General features: G+C 39.9%; 1 protein-coding gene and 1 long non-coding RNA gene across 3 annotated transcripts; one reads left to right on the top strand and one right to left on the bottom strand.

The window, feature by feature from the left end:
• Positions 1 to 601: 601 nt before the first annotated feature.
• On the bottom strand, positions 602 to 6,011 carry LOC311272089. Its single transcript, XR_014624511.1, has 3 exons — positions 5,954 to 6,011; positions 2,000 to 2,052; positions 602 to 827 (listed from the first exon to the last, which is right to left on the bottom strand). It is a non-coding gene; the product is annotated as an uncharacterized lncRNA (long non-coding RNA).
• Positions 6,012 to 12,937: 6,926 nt separating this feature from the next.
• Positions 12,938 to 18,302, top strand: LOC311272159 (uncharacterized protein). Of its 2 annotated transcripts, none has more exons than XM_084378348.1 (10): positions 12,938 to 13,224; positions 14,142 to 14,560; positions 14,828 to 14,914; positions 15,420 to 15,487; positions 15,644 to 15,733; positions 16,011 to 16,167; positions 16,348 to 16,455; positions 16,593 to 16,626; positions 17,114 to 17,188; positions 17,289 to 18,302. In XM_084378348.1, coding segments are annotated over exons 2-10 (963 nt in total). In that variant the 5' UTR covers positions 12,938 to 13,224; positions 14,142 to 14,218; the 3' UTR covers positions 17,291 to 18,302. The 2 variants fall into 2 exon arrangements, with proteins under 2 accessions (XP_084234474.1, XP_084234473.1); XM_084378347.1 differs by having other exon boundaries at positions 17,265 to 18,302.
• Positions 18,303 to 18,577: the final 275 nt, after the last annotated feature.

Below are 18,577 nucleotides of genomic sequence, written 5' to 3'. Positions count from 1 at the left end.
GGACACTTACTGAACAACATGAAGGCAGGATGTGTTTTAACTGTCTCATTTACACTATTGATAAAACTGTTTCCATTGATCCTGCTGAGCTGGAACTTTTCTTAAATCCTCCGTTGGACTTTTGTTTCTTAGACAGACAGTGAATGAATAACAACACAACGACCACTGGTGCTGTCAATCCCAGTCCACAGTAGAGGCCGATCCTTCCACTTCTTGCTGTGCTGGGTCTCTCAGGTGTGTCAGTGTTGGGTTTCTCAGGTTCTGGCCAATCCCTCGCTGCTGTAAAGAGACCAAACAACACAACAGGTGAAGTCGTGACATATTTCTCAGATACTGAGAGAATTAAGTGAAGGATTGTGGATTGTGGTCGTCCTCAATACTTTTCTTCAGGATCTTATTGATCCAAAAAAGCTGCTGAATTGAACCTAATAATAAAGTTCTACTGACTTCTACTCAACCAACTTACCAGAGACGTTGAGCCGACATTCACCAAAGTCCACACCATAGTTTGTCCTCACATCACACAGGTATCGGCCTGAGTCCTCAGTCCTGAGTCTGGACATGTGAAGTCTTGAGTCGTCCGTCTCTGAGGACATCTTTGTCCAACTGGACTCGTCCTACAAACTGTTGATCCCGAGACTCTGGGACCTCAACACATTCATGTAGATGAAACAGGACTGAGACTTTGTGATCTGTTATCATCTCACAGAAGATAAAAATGGAGTTGGGGGAAGTGTCAGTTGTGGTTGGGAACATCCATTCCAGTGTGATGTTGTGGTTCTCCTCTGCCTGATAGGAGGTCTGTGTCACATTCACTACAAATGTTCCTGTTGAAGAGACAGAGAGGGAAAGTGAGGAGCAGACACACTGACAACTTTAACATGGCAGCCTTTAAGCTCCATCCACACGTTTCTGTGGACAGTTTAGTGATGTCTCAGAGCTGCAAACTGCCTCCCACCCTCATAGATCTTTTGCTTGAGGATGCTCCAAAGGTTCCCAATAGGGGTGAGGTCAGGGGAGGATGGGGGCCACACCATGAGTTTCTCTCCTTTTATGCCAATAGCAGCCAATGACACAGAGGTATTCTTTGCAGCATGAGATGGTGCATTGCCATGCAGGAAGATGATTTTGCTACGGAAGGCACGGTTCTTCTTTTTGTATCTTGGAAGAAAGTGGTCAGTCAGAAACTCTATATAGTTTGCCGAGGTCATTTTCACACCTTCAGGGACCCTACAGGGGCCTACCAGCTCTCTCCCCATGATTCTGGCCCAAAACATGACTTTGCCACCTCCTTGCTGACGTCGCAGCCTTGTTGGGACATGGTGGCTATCCACCAACCATCCACTACTCCGTCCATCTGGACCATCCAGGGTTGCACGGCACTCATCAGTAAACAAGACTATTTGAAAATTACTCTTCATGTATTTCTGGGCCCACTGCAACCGTTTCTGCTTGTGAGCATTGGTTAGGGGTGGCCGAATAGTAGGTTTATGTGCAACTGCAAGCCTCTGGAGGATCCTACCCCTTGAGGTTGCTTTGTAATGGTTTTTGGCAGCTGCTCTCTTAATCCGATGAATTTGTCTGACAGAAACCTTCCTCATTATGCCTTTATCTGCACGAATTCGTCTGTGCTCTGAATCAGCCACAAATCTCTTCATAGTACGATGACCACGCTGAAGTTTTCGTGAAATATCTAATGTTTTCATACCTTGTCCAAGGCATTGCACTATTTGACACTTTTCAGCAGCAGAGAGATCCTTTTTACTTTCCCATATTGCTTGAAACCTGTGGCCTGCTTAATAATGTGGACATCCTTCTTAAGTAGTTGTCCTTTAATTGGGCTCACCTGGCAAACTAATTATCACAGGTGTCTGAGATTGATTTAATTGAAAAACAAAAAATGAAATGTTTATGACACTTAAATCCTATTTGCATAATAATTTGGAACGCGGTGTTATTCATTGAATCACAGTGTAATAAAGTGAAGCTGGAAACTAACCACAGACACAGTTGAGGCTGATGAGCAGCAGGATCCTGCAGATCATCTTCTCCCTGTGAGAGGAGACAGAGGTGAAGAGTCATGTGATCACAGTTTAGTCCTCACATGTACCACAACAAACATCAACAGTCTGTCTTTAGTCTTTACAATACTCCTTTGTCTTTATCATCCTGCTCATCACACACAAGGACTTCCTGACTGGACACAGTCTTGATGCTAACACTAAGCTGCTGTATTGTACTTCTCACACAAGATGGCGCCAGTGGTTAAACTGTGAAGATGAAGAGTTCAGTCCAACAGCTTTGATGGTGACTCAGTAAAAACACACCAGCAGCTGTTTGGTTCAGCAGATTAAAATGAAAGAACAGAAAATCATTTATCTTCATAATAAACTTCACTAAAGTGCCCAAAAGTATGTGGACATCTCGGGAAGCAAAAACGGCGCCATCTGGTGGAGAACAACACAGAACAAGTGCTGCATGGTGTCCCGAAGATAAACCAGGAAGTGGATTATTCAGCCTTTCTGGGTGTAGAGGTGTGACGACATAATGTCAGTGATGTAAACATGTAACAGTGATACATCAGAAACACATATAAACAGTGTCTCCATATAAAGACATGAGACAACAACTGCAAATAAACACAAACAACCTTGAATTTGGCATCATGTGTCTCATAGTTGAACATTTCCTCTACAGACTCAATGTTAAGATTCAAGATCAAAATGTTTTTGTTTGACAAGATGTTTAAAAGTAGAAATGAAGCTGTTTCTGGTATAAAGTCCCTCATACAGCTGACTGATCCCAGTGAGCATTTCACACGTCACTCATCACAACTGGTTCAAAAGTGAAAGTTGTTATTGTCACATTATAGATGATGAAAGTTGTTTTTAACGTGAAGAGAAAACAAAATAAACCTGAGTGAAGGGACACGAACCATCAGTGTTATAACTGATAAACTCAACAACTTTGAAATACTGGTTTGTTTTCACTGGGTTAAATTAAATAAATACATATATGAGTATGTGAGTCTTCGGTTATTTGTGGACGAAGAAATGAGAACAAGTCTTTGTTGCGTGGGATCAAAAATGGGGAACTCAACCAAACGGACTGTCTGTTGTTGTGAGGAGGAAGTAATGTGTTTAAACTCATCTGATGATGAAAGCTGCACTAACCACAGATCACACATACACAGACTGACTGCAGACACGACCATCGACTCATTTACATCCACTTTAATTAAGTTTAACCAGAATTTGACAACTGTAACCACGACGGAGTATTAGGGCCAGACTAAGATAAATTTTTTGGGGGGAAATTACGAGAATAATGTCGTAAAACTGTTTATGAATCAAAATGACAAACATTCATACAGTTATAGAGAATCCACAGGCTAGGCTAGCTTAAAATCAAAATTGTCTTGTGTTGTCATCGCAACGTGTACGTTGTGCTGCCAGAAAACGACTGCCCATAATGTTTTGTAATGTGACATGCGAATTTACACCGTTTTAACCTATAAATAAAGTTATAGCTGACTTAAATACCAATTTCAGTTTCAATGATTTTAGGAGGATAAATAAATGTGCTAAGCGACAGCGACGGTGCATGTCAGATGATCTGATTTTGTCCGTGTTTATTCTCGTAATATTATGACTTTATTCTCGTAATATTACGACTTTATTCTCGTAATATTATGACTTTATTCTCGTAATTTCCCCCAAAAATGTTTCTCTTAGTCTGGACCTAATACTCCGTCGTAGTAACAGATACAAATATTAATTATAGCTGCTGCGCAGCAATGGGTCGGGTCCGGGCTATTTTTGGCAAATTTAGGCAATTCTGAGCAACAAACAGGAGAATAGGAAGACAAGACAGTTGACAACAATGTTCATTTTGGACCACTTGAGTATTGAACCCGCAACTTCTGGAACCAAAGACTGTCATCTATCGCTCTGAGCTAATTGTGGTAATACAACAGTGGCTTCACAAATTGAGTAAGCCAGTCACTGTTGTGCAGGCAGATTTGAAACCACTGTAAAAAATTCAGTTATCAAGACAAAAATCTGAAAATACACATATTGCAGCATGGAGATGTTGGTAATTTTAGAAATGATTGATTTGCTCCATAAGTGAATAACTGGTGTTTAGCTATGTCATCATTGCATTGACTCCAGTTGTTCCCATGAAAGAAAAATTTAAAATGCTGTGAAAAATTCAGTTTTTGAGGGTCAATTTTTGATAAATCAAAGGAGGAGAGAGGAAATAGGTTTAAGAAGTTTTACAGTTTTTGAAAAAAAACTGAGTGATGTACTTCATAATTTTTAATAGGTTTAAATGTACACAAGTTTCTTCAATATTGAGGCTACAGTTTGATGAAAGTTCTGAAGCTGTAGCAAGTATGGTTGATTTGTTATGAATTTTCAAAGGTTTGAACTTTAGATGCTTGCTGTAGCACCACCATCAGGACTATTGGCTTGGGTTTACAGCTGAGGTAATCTGGCATGAGACTGGACCTTTGTGCAAAATTCGGTTAGCTTTCATCCATGGTCCAGTCCAAGCTATTTGATTTTATTTAATTTAGAGGCTTGCTGTGATGCCAGCGTCAGGACAATGGTCTTGTGTTTTATGTTGAGGACATCTGACATTTCGGTCTGTCGTCATCATCATCATCCTTGCTGGGTCTTGAACCCACAACCCCTGACACCAAGCACCAGCTCCTAACTCACTGAGCTAATTGGCTGGAAGTGAGACCTGCTGTGTGGCTTCATTTGTCGACTCAGGGAGTCACTGTCCGGGCAGTTGTTGTCAAGGCAGATTTCAAAAATGGTCAAAATGTCAGAAATTCCTTGACTTAAAAAAAATCTGATAATACATAAATTGCATCTTGACAGCATGGAAATGTTGGTGATTTGTTTTTAACTTAAAGTGTTGTACTTCATAAGAGAAAATTTGATGTTTAAAAATGCCACTCTTCCATTGACTCCAGTTGTTCCCATGAGAGCAGAATTCAAAATGTTCTCAAAAAATCAGTTTTTGAGATAAAATTCTGATATTTGCCAAACTCCATCAACCATGACTGCAAAATATTCTCAATTTTTTTTCAGGAAGATTGAAAATGTATTTAGCAAGAATTTGATAGTATATGTTTACAGTACTGTTTACAGTCAAACATTTTGATGCACTGTAGGCTTAATTTTTGATAAATCAAAAATCCGAGAAACAAGTTTTGTGGAGGATGGTCTGAAGATGCTCTCTAGCAAGTTTGGTGACAATTGGGCAAAAATTGTGGGAGGAGATAGGTTTTATAAGTTTTACAGGTTTTGAAAAAAACTGAGTGATGGACTTCATAATTTGTAATGAGTTTAAGTGGACTAAAGTTTCAGCAGTATTGGGGCTACAGTTTGGTGAAAGTTTCAAAACTGTAGCATGTACTGTTGATTTTGTAGGTATTTTTAAAGTTTTTAAATTTAAACGCTTATTGTGCCCCCCCCCAGGAGGAATATTGACATGTCCTTGGAATTAAGTAAATCTGGCATGGGGCCGGACATTTCTGTAAAGTTTGGTGAGTTTTCGCCCATGGGAAGTATGACTTCCTCGGAAGAAGAAGAAAGAAAGAAAGAAAGAATTCCTAGGAATACAATAGGTTCCTGGCAGCTTAGCTGCCCGGACCCTAAATACATATATATAGAGGATGATGTTTATATCAAAGATATTCATTAGAAAAACATTCTCAGATAAACTAATGTGTCTGGTCTGACAGTTTAGGAGTGAAACACGTCTTTTATTCCAGCTGAGATGGTTTAATGTGTCATTTATAGTTTAACATGTCTCTATATGAATCAATGTTTGGAGTCAAGAATAACATCTTTATACAAAAAACTTTTAGAGAATGAAACTATGTTTCTGGTAGAATTTAACTCCTCAGCTGACAAGTACAACTTAAATGAACACTTACACATGTCAGGTCCAGAGTCTTCAGTCAGTAACAGATGAAATCACGACGAGAGAAAAAGACTTTGTTTTTCAGTTATAAGAACTAACCCTGCATTCAATACGCCTACTTTCTGAGCTCTTTATTATATGATCGATGATAACCTCATGTCAGCCTACTAGAAAGAGGATGTGGTCTGTTAGGAGCTCTTGCATGCATTTGCACAGCATGATAACTTTAAGGAAACATGCTGAGTATTCCCCCAGTGATTACTGGACTTCAGTGAGACTGACAGATACCAGCATCAAGTTCTCGTTACTGTATCCTTTCAGTTTCTGGTGCTTCTAAAACAAACACAGTGAGGAAGTCCGGAGCATAGACGTCTATAAATAGACGCCTCACTGAGCACTGAATCGTACGTCGACTTCGCCGCCATATTGGATGTGGCAGATCTGCACCCTGAACTAATACAAGTCAATGGAGTGAACTTTATAAAGCTCCTTCTACAAAGTGCTATAAGTTAATGCCTCTCATTTACACATTCACACATGTACGAATATATCTGGGAAACAGACAGGTACAACGTATGTAACGTAAATGTTAACTACTCCTTATATGTTTAGTATACAGGTAGGCACCAAACCGACGTACGTATTTTTCCAATGTTTTTATGAGTGTTTACAGCCATACACATATGTACATATGTTATTCAATGAATCCTTGTACATGCAGCTGTATAGATATAAGCATGTATATATGTTCTTCAATTTGCCATGAAAACGATTCATCAAAATCAGTTAAATGTAAACGTCAGTGCTTTTTATTCCCACAGATGTCACATTTACATGTCAGGATCTGGTTATTATAGACACAGATTCAATATTTAACTGTCATTTATCATCACAGTGACAGCGGTACATACATTAGTAGCTGTAAACACTCAGCACTAAGAGAGCACTAAAAGTCTTCAGATGGTTCAGGAGGCTGCAGCTAGAGTCTTAACACCTACAAGAAAATGTGATCATATTACACCAATCCTAGCCTCACTGCACTGGCTCCTAATTCATATAAGATCAGACTTTAAGGTGCTGCTGATGACATACAAAACTGTACGTGGCCTCGCCCCGTCGTACATGTCAGATCTCATTATACCATATATTCCAACTCGTGCATTACACTCTCACAATTCAGGGCTCCTGACGGTTCCCAGGGTGAAGAAGAAGTCAGCTGGCTGCAGGGCTTTTTCCTATCGGGCCCCCTTCCTCTGGAATAACCTCCCAGCTGACATTCGCAATCTGGCTCTATTGACGCCTTTAAATCTAAACTCAAACCTCACTTTGTTGACTTAACCTTTAATTAGTCCTTGACTTGGACTGCTAGCTTCTTCAGTGGGTCGGTCTCAGTCTCAATGAGTTACCTATAGTATTAGAATTTACATTGTCCTGCCGACGAGAAACAATCTGCTTTTCTGATTCCTCCTCCTCCTCCTCTCTCTTCATCCAGGTTCCCTTCTAATGGACCTCGGGCCCCTGGGAACATCTACCTCTCCTGGCTCCTGCTGCCTCACATATTGATGCTTATGGATCATCACATCCTGGACTCCGCTGGATCATTGCTCTCCTCTGTTTTACTATCTCCTTATCTGTATTTCTGTAAAATTCACTCCGATCTTTTCTGTTTTACTCCTAATTATCTTGTGTGAAATGTCCTGAGAGGAAGTAGTGTGGCTCGGGCACCACTTGGTGATGCCTCGTCTCCTGGATCCACACACTTTACATATATTTTATAACTTGTATCAGATAATCTGTCAATGCAACTTGTAAACTGTGATTTTGTTGTTCTGTCCTGTACATACAACATCTACTGCATGTCTGTCCACATTTACAGCATTTAAAGAATTAAGCTTAAACTGTGATGTTTTGTTTAAAGTAAACATAAAGTAACATCATAGTGATAAAAACTGTATAAAGTACCCAGACCCGTGTGATTGGAGAATACAGACCAGATAACCTCTTTCTAATAGGCTGATATGAATTTTAAATTGGGTGCAGTTGTGAAAATCTGGTTAAACTTGATTAAAGTGGATGTAAATGAGTCGATGATCATGTCTGCAGTCTGTATATGTGTAATCTGTGCATGAGTGCAGCTTTCATCATCAGACGAGTTGAAACATGTTTCTTTCTCACCAGAATTGGTGGTTCTGGTACCACACGACAAAGATTTGTTCTCATTTCTTCGCTTGCAGATTACCTAAGACTCACAAACTCATATATGTATTTATTTAATTTAACCCAGTGAAAACAAACCAGGATTTCAACGTTGATTAACTGAAAGTCTAATAATGTGGAAATATATAGGCAGTCTACTGCTAACAAAAAGCCTCCAGGACATCGTAATGGGATCTTTTGCACATGAATGTAAAATAATACGCTGACTGAGAGCTTCACAGCTTTGACTACTATCACATCACCATCACATGAAACACTGAACTGATTCATTTAAGGTTTCCAGAAACTGAAATGTTTGAGTTTATCAGTTACACAGTAACATTGATGGTTCGTGTCCCGTCACTGAGGTTGTGGCAGTACTGGCTGTAAATTCCTTACAGGCCGGCCCAACCTACATAAAAATAAAAACAAAATACATGTAAAACTAGGGGAATGCCCAGTGTCCACTACTTGGACAATAAACAATAAAAAAATGCCTCTTTTGGATATAATGAACAAATGCCTCTTCCCACTATAATAAATAAATGTGCTCCTACAAGCCCCAGGGAAATAAAATGATAAACTGAAGGTGTAAAGGGGCTTTGGTTTTAACAGGTTCCCCAAATAAACAAAGTTCCCTCAAGAAAGATGTGGTCAGCCAAGAAAACAAATTGGGGCCTAAATAGACCAGAGTTTATGGCTGACAATCTAATTCAGGGATCGATTCAGACTGGGTCAGGGACAGATTCAGTATTAGGGTGAGAGCCCCCAGTTTGCCATTTCCCACCTCTCTTAAGCCTTTCAATCAGGGTGTCATCACATCTTGATTGGCTGGGAGGGAAATGCCCCAAGCTGCTTCCACTCCTCAATCAGGAGTCAGTCTCCCACCTGTGCACAGGTGCTCTGAATTCCCTGCAGTCTGTCATGAGGGAAATCAGCCCAAACAAAGAAAAACAGCAAGTCAAACAATTGGACTGCTACCAGTAGTGATGAGTGACGTGTGTGAAATGCTCACTGGTCAGCTGTATGAGGGACTTTCTACCAGAAACAGTTCCATTTCTACTTTTAAACATCTTGTGAAACAAATCATTTTAATCTTGAATCTTAACATTGAGTCTGTAGAGGACATGTTCAACTATAAGACCCATGATGCCAAATTCAAGGGTGTTTGTTTGTTTGCAGTTGTTTTCTCATTTCTTTATATGAAGACACTGTTTAAATGTGTTTCTAATGTATCAGTTTTACAACATTGACAACATGTCACCACTAGTTCTGCAGTGTTTTCATGTGGCAGCTAGATGCTGTAGTTTGAAGCTGGCTGGACAGTTTAACCACTGGCGCCATCTTGTGTCAGAAGTACAATACAGCAGCTTAGCGTTAGCATCAAGACTGTGTCCAGTCAGGAAGTCCTTGTGTGTAATGAGCAGGATAATAAAGACAAAGGAGTATTGTAAAGACTAAAGACAGACTGTTGATGTGTGTTGTGGTGTTTGTGAGGACTGAACTGTGATCACATGACTCTTCACCTCTGTCTCCTCTCACAGGGAGAATGTTAGATTTAGGAAACGTTGTTCTTCACCTTTATGTTGTTTATTATTTTGACAGGACGTCTCATCAAACTCTGTCACTTATTAGACAGATCTGAAATCTGCTCTGTGTTCACTTTACTGAAACATGTCGACCTCGTACACCATGTGTAACGACTCTGTGCACTTTATGTTGTTACCTTTTTCATTTATAGCTCTATATAATGAATTAGGCCTTAATAAGATATGACATGAACACTGACAGTATATCCTGTATATCCTGTACTGGCCTCCTGCAGGATGTAAAGAAGAATCAGGTGAACTTTAGAGCAGAGAACATTCAGCAGTTCAAAACAGAAATTACTGTTAAAGATTAAATAAACTGAAACCTGTAAAGAGATATTTTTCTTTAATATTGTGATACATGATCCCTCTAAGATTTAAGATTTAAGATTGGCTCTATTCATTCCACAACGGGGAAATTCACTTGTTACAACAGCTCAAGATGCAACAAGTACAGGACAAAAAGAGCCAGACAAATATGCATAAAGTTAAATAGAAAATAAATAGAAAACAACAAGATATGATGGGGATGAGGATGAATGATCTGTGGTAGCGCTCCTTCTTACACAGTGGGTGTAAGAGTCTGCTGCTGAAAGAGCTGCTCGAGGCTTCCACAGTCTGCTGCAGGGGGTGAGAGGTGTTGTCCATGATTGACGTCAGCTTGGCTAACATCCTCCTCTCACCCACCACCTCTATAGAGTCCAGTGGACAGTCCAGGACAGAGCTGGCCCTCCTGACCAGTTTGTTTAGTCTCTTCCTGTGCATAAAGGAGCACTGATGCCACCACAGTGTCATAAAATGTTCAAAGTAATGTCCTCTGCACCCCAAAGGACCTCAGTCCCCTCAGCAGATGGAGGCGACTTTGGCCCTTCGTGTACAGGGCATCCGTGTTGTCAGTCCAGTCCAGTTTATTGTTGAGGTGAACACCCAGGTATTTGTATTTTACCACCATCTCTATGTCCAAACCCTGGATGTTCACTGGTGTGAAGTTGATCATCATCTCCTTTGTTTTACTGGTTTTACTGTCATTTTAATGTCGTTCTCCTCAGACACACATCCAACAATGGCTGTATCATCGGTGAACTTTTGGAGGTGACAATTCACGGTGTTGTGCATGAAGTCCAATGTGTAGAGGGTGAAAAGGAAGGGAGAGAGCACCGTACCCTGAGGGGCCCCGTGCTGCATAATACCACATCTGAGACACAGTCCTTGAGTCTCACATACTGTGGTCTGTTGGTGAGAAAGTCTGTGGTCCATGCAGCTAGGTGTTGGTCAATTCCCTCCCTTCCAGTTTCCCCCTCAGAAGTGCCGGCTGTACTGTATTGAAAGCACTGGAGAAGTTCATCCAGTGTACTCCAGGTTTTGTAAATGTGTTTCAGTTCACTAAGCAAGTAAATAGCTGAATAAAATTACAAAAATAGAAGACGATGATCTCAAAACACTGCACCTCAGTGTGTGATTAGTATTGTTCTTTTCAAATGATTTAAACTCAATCAAAATGAGGAAGGCCTCAGTTATCTAAGACTTAAATAATGGTTTGAATTGAAGTGAAATGCTATTTTCCTTCTTACATAATAAAAACCAATGAAACATATTTATGTTTATGTCACAGGGCAGGACTCCACCTGTGTCCCTGGCAGTCCTGAGAGAGGACGTCAACCAAACCACACAAAGGCAACAGCACATCTGCAGACATCTGAAGTGACACAGCTTAATGTGAGATGTGTTTTTAACACTCGGGTGCATCATTGTTAAACTGCTCCTAAAACAACTTTGTCACCAGGAGGCTCTTTGAACAAGCAGGTACACTGAGTGGTTTGGATTCATTTGTAGAGTGCAGAACAGATCTTTTAAAATTCCCACATATCCAACAGATCTGGTAAAACCATCAATACGATACGGGAGTATGATAATGAGCACATTGGACAGGTTGTAAGCACATCACAAAGGAGAGAAGTCTGTGAAAACTCACACATATACACACACACACACACACACACACACACACACACACACACACACACACACACACACACACACAACTCCTTCCTATCAATGCAAATCTATGAAGGAATAAGTCAAGGGCAGAGGTGGAAGAAGTAAACAGATCTTGTATTTAAGTAAATGTAGCAATACCACAGTGTAAAAAATAATGTCAAATGAAATATGGGACTGATTTAATACTGCTATAATCTGGAGTTCATCTCATCCTGGATACTAAAGACAAATATGCATCATATTCAGAAATGGACAGTGGTGATATCTGCAGAAGATTCATTAGTGATGTCCAACGTCAGGATATTGTATAGATATGACCAGTAACCATGTCTGAAGTCTGAACACAAGTGGTATCTGCTGTCTGGATATTTCAAAAATATTAACAAAGTGATTTTAGGTCATACCTGATGAAATCATGAGTCACAGATGTTGTGGTTGGAGCATATCCAACTCCCGGTATGGGACCACTTTAATATTGCTAGAATCCATCAGGATATTGTATAGATACGACCAGTAACCGAGCACAAGTGATTTCTGCTGTCTGGATATTTCAAAAATATTTTAAGTCAGATCTTATGTATATCTCTGACAGTCACATCAGATGTCAGGAAAGACCTGTATATCACCATGTGTCATATTTCAACAGGATTAACTGGTCTTGTCTGTTAACTATAGAAAAAAAATAGTATGATAACAGAAATGACAGAAAACCACTCAAGTGCATATAACCCACTTTATTATACTAAATAAAGGCAAAAAACAAATTTTTATCTCATAATGTGACTTTTTATCTCACAATTTTGACTTACAATGGAAATATTTTTTCATCAAGCTCAGCTTTCTTCTTTTTTTTCTTTAACATCTTGGAAACAAGCTTCCACACAATGTGGCCGGTTCTTCCAAAAGTCACTCTCAGGTATTAATTGACCTCTGGCCCTAACCTCAGGTATTTTGGACCCCACAAAGTGAAGATTATAAGTGGAGCTCTTGTAGAAACACCTGCTACACACACAAATCCCACAGTTTACGTCATCAATTCAAACAAACTTTATTGGCATGAATGAAGTAACATTATCGCCAAATTTAAATGACATATTATTGAATGACGACATTTTACACAAGAAAACTAAATAAATCAATTTGCTGCACAGAATCCGTCACTCCATCACGCACAAGCACGCACGCACGCACGCAGGCCATGGAAACAGAACGTGGACCAAAGCTGCTCCTCATTATTTCTCTGTTCGCACATTGAACTTGACACGAGTTGACCTGTCGCGGATCTGTTGTTGTAAAGTTTAAATCTCGGAAACCTGATCCACTTGAAGACTTCATCACTAACACACCTGTTGGATAATACCTGATCACCTGAAGACTTTTTTTCCCTAAGAAAACCATTTGTATTACTGACCCAGAGGACAACTTCTGCAGAGCGTGGACCACCGTTAACTGCTGGAGAGGTGGTTTCTGGTGGACCCCCTGTGGCGAAGAGTCTCTGCAGGTAGGACATCTTTTATTATCACACCAAGTGTATTTACTCATCTTCTTAGAGGCGTAGAAATAAGTTTCAGCTGACAATGTACTCATGGTAAACTGTTGAATTTACAGATAGGATATTGATAGCATTTTAGCTAGCCTTTCATGAAAGTCAGTTTTGGGTGACACTGGACGTTTTCTCGGTGTAAAGTGATTTTGAGATGATAAGAATGTGCTGAAAGTCCCGCGACAGGTGAGGACTGTGTCCACGGTTGTGTAGCGATTTTAAAATACTGTTATTATGTTTGAGGGCATCCATTTTTACATATTTAATATCGAAAATTCAGGGAAAAGATGGCGACCGGGCCTTTATTTTGAAAAATGCCAAAATAAACAACATTTTTGTCTCGTGCGCCATGGAGGCGCTGGAAGGGAGGAGATGAGCGCGTGCAGGTGTAAACACACCAGGCCCGTCTCTCAGCCTGCAGCTCAGTTTGCTGCTATAATCGTTGAAACTGAACTGAAAGTGTAACCGGATATGTTTTCAGAGACGGTTCAAGTTCACAGATGATCATATTTTTTCACTTTGTCAGGTTTTACACTGTAGAGTTAAAAGTAAAAGTAGTTGTCATGCAGATTGGCTCCTTTCAAACAGTCATATTACTATAAAAATATTATATTGGAGTATTGTTATTGATGCATTACCATGTAAGCAGAGTTTTAATATTGTATTTGGTCCATGTGAAGCCAATTATAACAACTATATGTATGTTAAGTAGTTGAATCGGTAACAAATCATCACTTTTTTCTTAACCAATCATATATTTTGTCCATATCTGATGTTATATAAATGCAGTGAAGTACAATATATCCCTAAGTCAATATGATATATGTTAGTCCAGGTAAAAGTGTCTCAGAAGCAGCTTCTTTTCAATGTGACAGGAATCCAGTAACCCCAGAAAGAATTACGACTACGTCTTTCTTCTGGAAGAGTAAAAGGACCAGAAACTCCACTGACAATGATACCTGCTGCCGAGATGGCGCAGATGGTCACAGACATTGACCGTATGTTGTCAGAGATGGATTGGGAGGAGATTTCTTCCCTTCTCCAGGATGCCATTGTTGACCTACTGGAAGACCAATCCATCCCTTCACCTCCTCCCCCCGACCCTGCTCAGCTGAACACCCAGCCCGAACCTGTGCCTGCATACAGTCAGGTCGGAGGATCTGGTTGGTGCCTCCCCCAGAGAGCAGATCCTTCTATGTTGACTGCTCCCTCCATGTATAGTGGACAGGGTCATGTAGGCACCATGCAGTCAGGTCACCTGCACCATCAGCCAGGCGCTTATAGCCAAGTACAGGTCAGATACTAGGCATTTGTTAGGCCAAGATACATCATTAGGAGTAGATCGGTGTCTGTATGACACAGATATTTGTCAATGGTAGATGCTTTGTGGCAAAAGAAGTTCATTTTAATGTAAGATGACTTTGTTCTCCTGAATGTAATGATGCGCAACACATGTAAAGTGTCTGAATGCCGAGTGTGGTTTCATGTATGGAGGAAGGGTTTTGTGTGTTTATTAAATGTCTCTCTCTCTCTCTCTCTCTCTCTCTCTCTCTCTCCACAGTACCTGCTGTATCAGACGCCCGTGAATGGCGTCCCGATACCGGCAGCAGCAGCCGTCAGTCATCCTGCTGCTCCTCCTCCACACACAGTAAGACCCTGGTTCACCACACACACTCTGACATCTCCAATGTTTGGTTGCAGCAGACAGCAGGTTTAGTGCAGTAGGAGAAGGATATCAGTGCAGGAACAGTTACAGCTTTACAGGACAAACACATGTTAAATCTGACTTTGTCCTGCAGTTCCAGTTCAAAGGTCCCTTAGAAAAATCGCACATTTAAGAATTATTTAATGGAAAGTGAAGCTGTGTGCTCTTGAAGCTCAGTTGTATATTTTTTGAGGATTTCAGGTGTCAGGCTGAGGCCAAGTACATCTTAAAATTAAACAGCACTGCAGGTTAATTACATCAGTGAAACAGTAAAATTGGCCATACTTTCTTTCAGAGTTTAGACAGTCTATCATCCCAACAAATAATTTGTTACATGATAAATCTAAAGCCTACAGTTCACAGGTGGATGTTATTTCATTTAAAAGGTCACACATGACACCATCGCAGCTCGTCTAACCACCTGTTCTGTGTGTGTTTGTGTCTCCAGTATAACAACATGCCATTGTTGAGGCTCCCTGAAGGCTCCAACCGGAACCTGCAGTTTGTTGGAATGATGTAAGTAACACACACATGAATGCAAACAAACACACCAGTGCACACAGCTATAGAGGTTCAGTTTGCATCATATCACACACACACACACACACACACACCACACACACACACCTCTACTGTCTAATCATGTGTGTATCTGACTTGTTACCTGTGTAGGAATGGACAGCCGGTGTACTTTCGTCAAGCAGTAGTCGTCCCTCCTCCTTGTGTCCCTGCTGCTCCTCAGCCGTGCACCTCCAACTCAAAGTAAGTTTGCTGCGGACACTTCTGATCAAAATGTACTTTTCTCCTTTTTGTGACTTTCTCATGATCAGTCTGTTTGAATTGAATTCAATCAGATGTTGTTTGATTTCAGGTGACTGTTATTTATCTGTACATTTGTGATAATCAGTGTCTTTTAATGGGTTCAAATGTACAGTGCAGCACAGACAAGGTTACATTTTACGCATGTCTTGTATTTTTCTGTTTATCTTAACGTTTCCACAGCGTTAAGATGAGCTCTCACCCTGTTTTTGTGCTGTAGCAAGAGAAAGCGTGAAAGTGAGCAGGAGGATGACCGGCCGTACATCAAAAGGCCGCCAAATGCCTTCATGTTATACGTGAAGGAGCACAGGCCCCATGTCGAGCAGGACGTTAAGAGGATGGGGAACGGGGCTGTGAACACAGTCCTGGGACAGAGAGTAAGTGTGACAGTCAGTGTTACAAACTTGATCAATGTTTGGGAAAAAATGTTTTCTACAAATCATTACATCTTTACAGTGATTGACACCATTAATGAGGAGCTGTGTGCATATTTGTGTCTGTAGTCAGTGTGTATTGTGTGTGTGCTAACGATCAGTGTGTTGTCCATCTGTCCACAGTGGAAGTCACTGTCAGCGGAGGAGCAGGCTGTTTACTACCAACAGGCCGACAGAGAAAAAGAGCTCCACGCCCAGAGACACCCCGGCTGGTCTGTCCGCCAGAACTATGTAAGTACACACTGCTCACACACAACTCATACATGTTTACATCACCACATACATCACTGGACAAGAGTCACTGCAAACAGTTTTTATTGGCTGATGTCAGATGGAAAGTGTAAAGACGTTGGTTTTTTTTTGTATAGGGCAAAAAGAGGAAGATCGGAGGAGCTCCTAAAGGTCAGGACTGTCATGTGACATGTGATGAAAACTAAAAGATGTTTGATTATTAAACTGCATTGATTTTTAGTTCTTCACTGACTGATTTTTACCACATTAAAGGACAACACAATTTCACACTGTTTTACTTTGTTTATATGTGGCGGACCCTGCCACCTTCTTGCTTCAAACAGTGTTCTGGGACCTTTTTTGTCCTCTGAGAACAGCAGAACACAAATATTTCTGAGTTTGTATTATTACCTCATTAATTTTGTAAATATTAAAATTCTGAGTTTGAATTTCTTCTCCAAAACTACGTAGTGGCCCTTTAGCTGAAGACTGAATTGTGCATCTTACAAAAGTTGTGACTTTCTCAAATGTCTGTCATTTGATCCAATAACAGTATTTAGATGTAGTTTACTGCAGATGTAAGAAGAGGTATCTTATTTTCAAAGTGTTTTTAAAGTTTTAGAAGACTGATCTTTGTTTCTGTTTGTTGGTGTTGCAGCGTCCAAGAGGCCGTGTGTGTCACCGGTGGCATCCCCCTCACAGGCGGCTGACAGGGACTCCAGTGACCATTCATGTGAGTGACATATATCACCTGCCACAGGAGTACAATGTTAGTGCTGCCTCCTGGCTGCATGTTGTAGAAACAACAGTCCCATCTCTGTCCTCCTCTGCAGGACTCACACAGAGTCCAGCCACTCAGAGGATGAGGAGCATCACCCCGTGATGGAGCAGCTTGATCCTCCACCAAGTCCATCCAGTGCAGAGCATCAGCTGCCCTCCTCTCCTCCCTGTGGACTTCTCTGATGTCATGTAGATGTATTGATAGATGTTAAGTTAGATGTATAGTTAGATGTATGTTAAGATAGATGTATAGATGTATGTTAAGTAGATGTAGATGTATAGATGTATGTTAAGATAGATGTATAGATGTATGTTAAGTAGATGTATAGAAGTATGTTAAGATTGATGTATAGATGTATGTTGTGTAGATGTATAGATGTATGTTAAGTAGATGTAGATATATAGATGTATGTTAAATAGATGTATAGATGTATGTTAAGATAGATGTATAGATGTATGTTAAGTAGATGTATAGATTTATGTTAGGATAGATGTATAGATGTATGTTAAGTAGATGCAGATGTAAAGATGTATGTTAAGATAGATATATAGATGTATGTTAAGATAGATGTATGTTAAGATAGATGTATGTTAAGTAGATGAAGATGTATAGATGTATGTTAAGTAGATGTATAGAAGTAATTTGAGTAGATGTATAGATGTATGTTAAGTAGACGTAGATGTATAGATGTATGTTAAGTAGATGTATAGACGTATGTTAAATAGATGTATAGATGTATGTTAAGATAGATGTATGTTTAGTAGATGTATAGATGTATGTTAAGATAGATGTATAGATGTATGTTCAGTAGATGTAGATGTATAGATGTATGCTAAGATAGATATATAGATGTATGTTAAGATAGATGTATAGATGTATGTGAAGTAGATGTATAGATGTATGTGAAGTACTGTAGATGTATAGATGTATTTTAAGATAGATGTATGTTAAGTAGATGTATGTATAGATATGTGTATAGATATTTGTATAGATGTGTATAGATATATGTATATATTGATGTATATATTGATAAGATTGTTACACTCAATTAACTAAAACTTTTTAAACTATATTTAATCAGTTCAATATGATTCATTTTCTGCAATTACATGGTAAACACACCAAAACCTTTGTTACATCACACTGACTTATTTTTTATTTTTTTCAAAATGATCTTATTTTTTCAGTTTTACTAATTGGTAACTACAGAATACATAAAGCTGTGTTTAACATTTCAACAGGTCATCAGTAATTGTACCGGACTGCATTTTTAAACCTTGGTGAGGACATTTTCCAAACCAGACACCGGCTGCCACTTCTGCAAATCCCTGGTACAGTCCA

The sequence above is a fragment of the Pagrus pagrus genome, assembly GCF_965226575.1.
Source record: "Pagrus pagrus genome assembly, chromosome: 16".
NCBI classification, from domain to species: Eukaryota; Metazoa; Chordata; class Actinopteri; order Spariformes; family Sparidae; genus Pagrus; species Pagrus pagrus.
The sequence above is the reverse complement of the archived record's forward strand: the minus strand, read 5'-3'. Positions and strand labels throughout refer to the sequence as shown.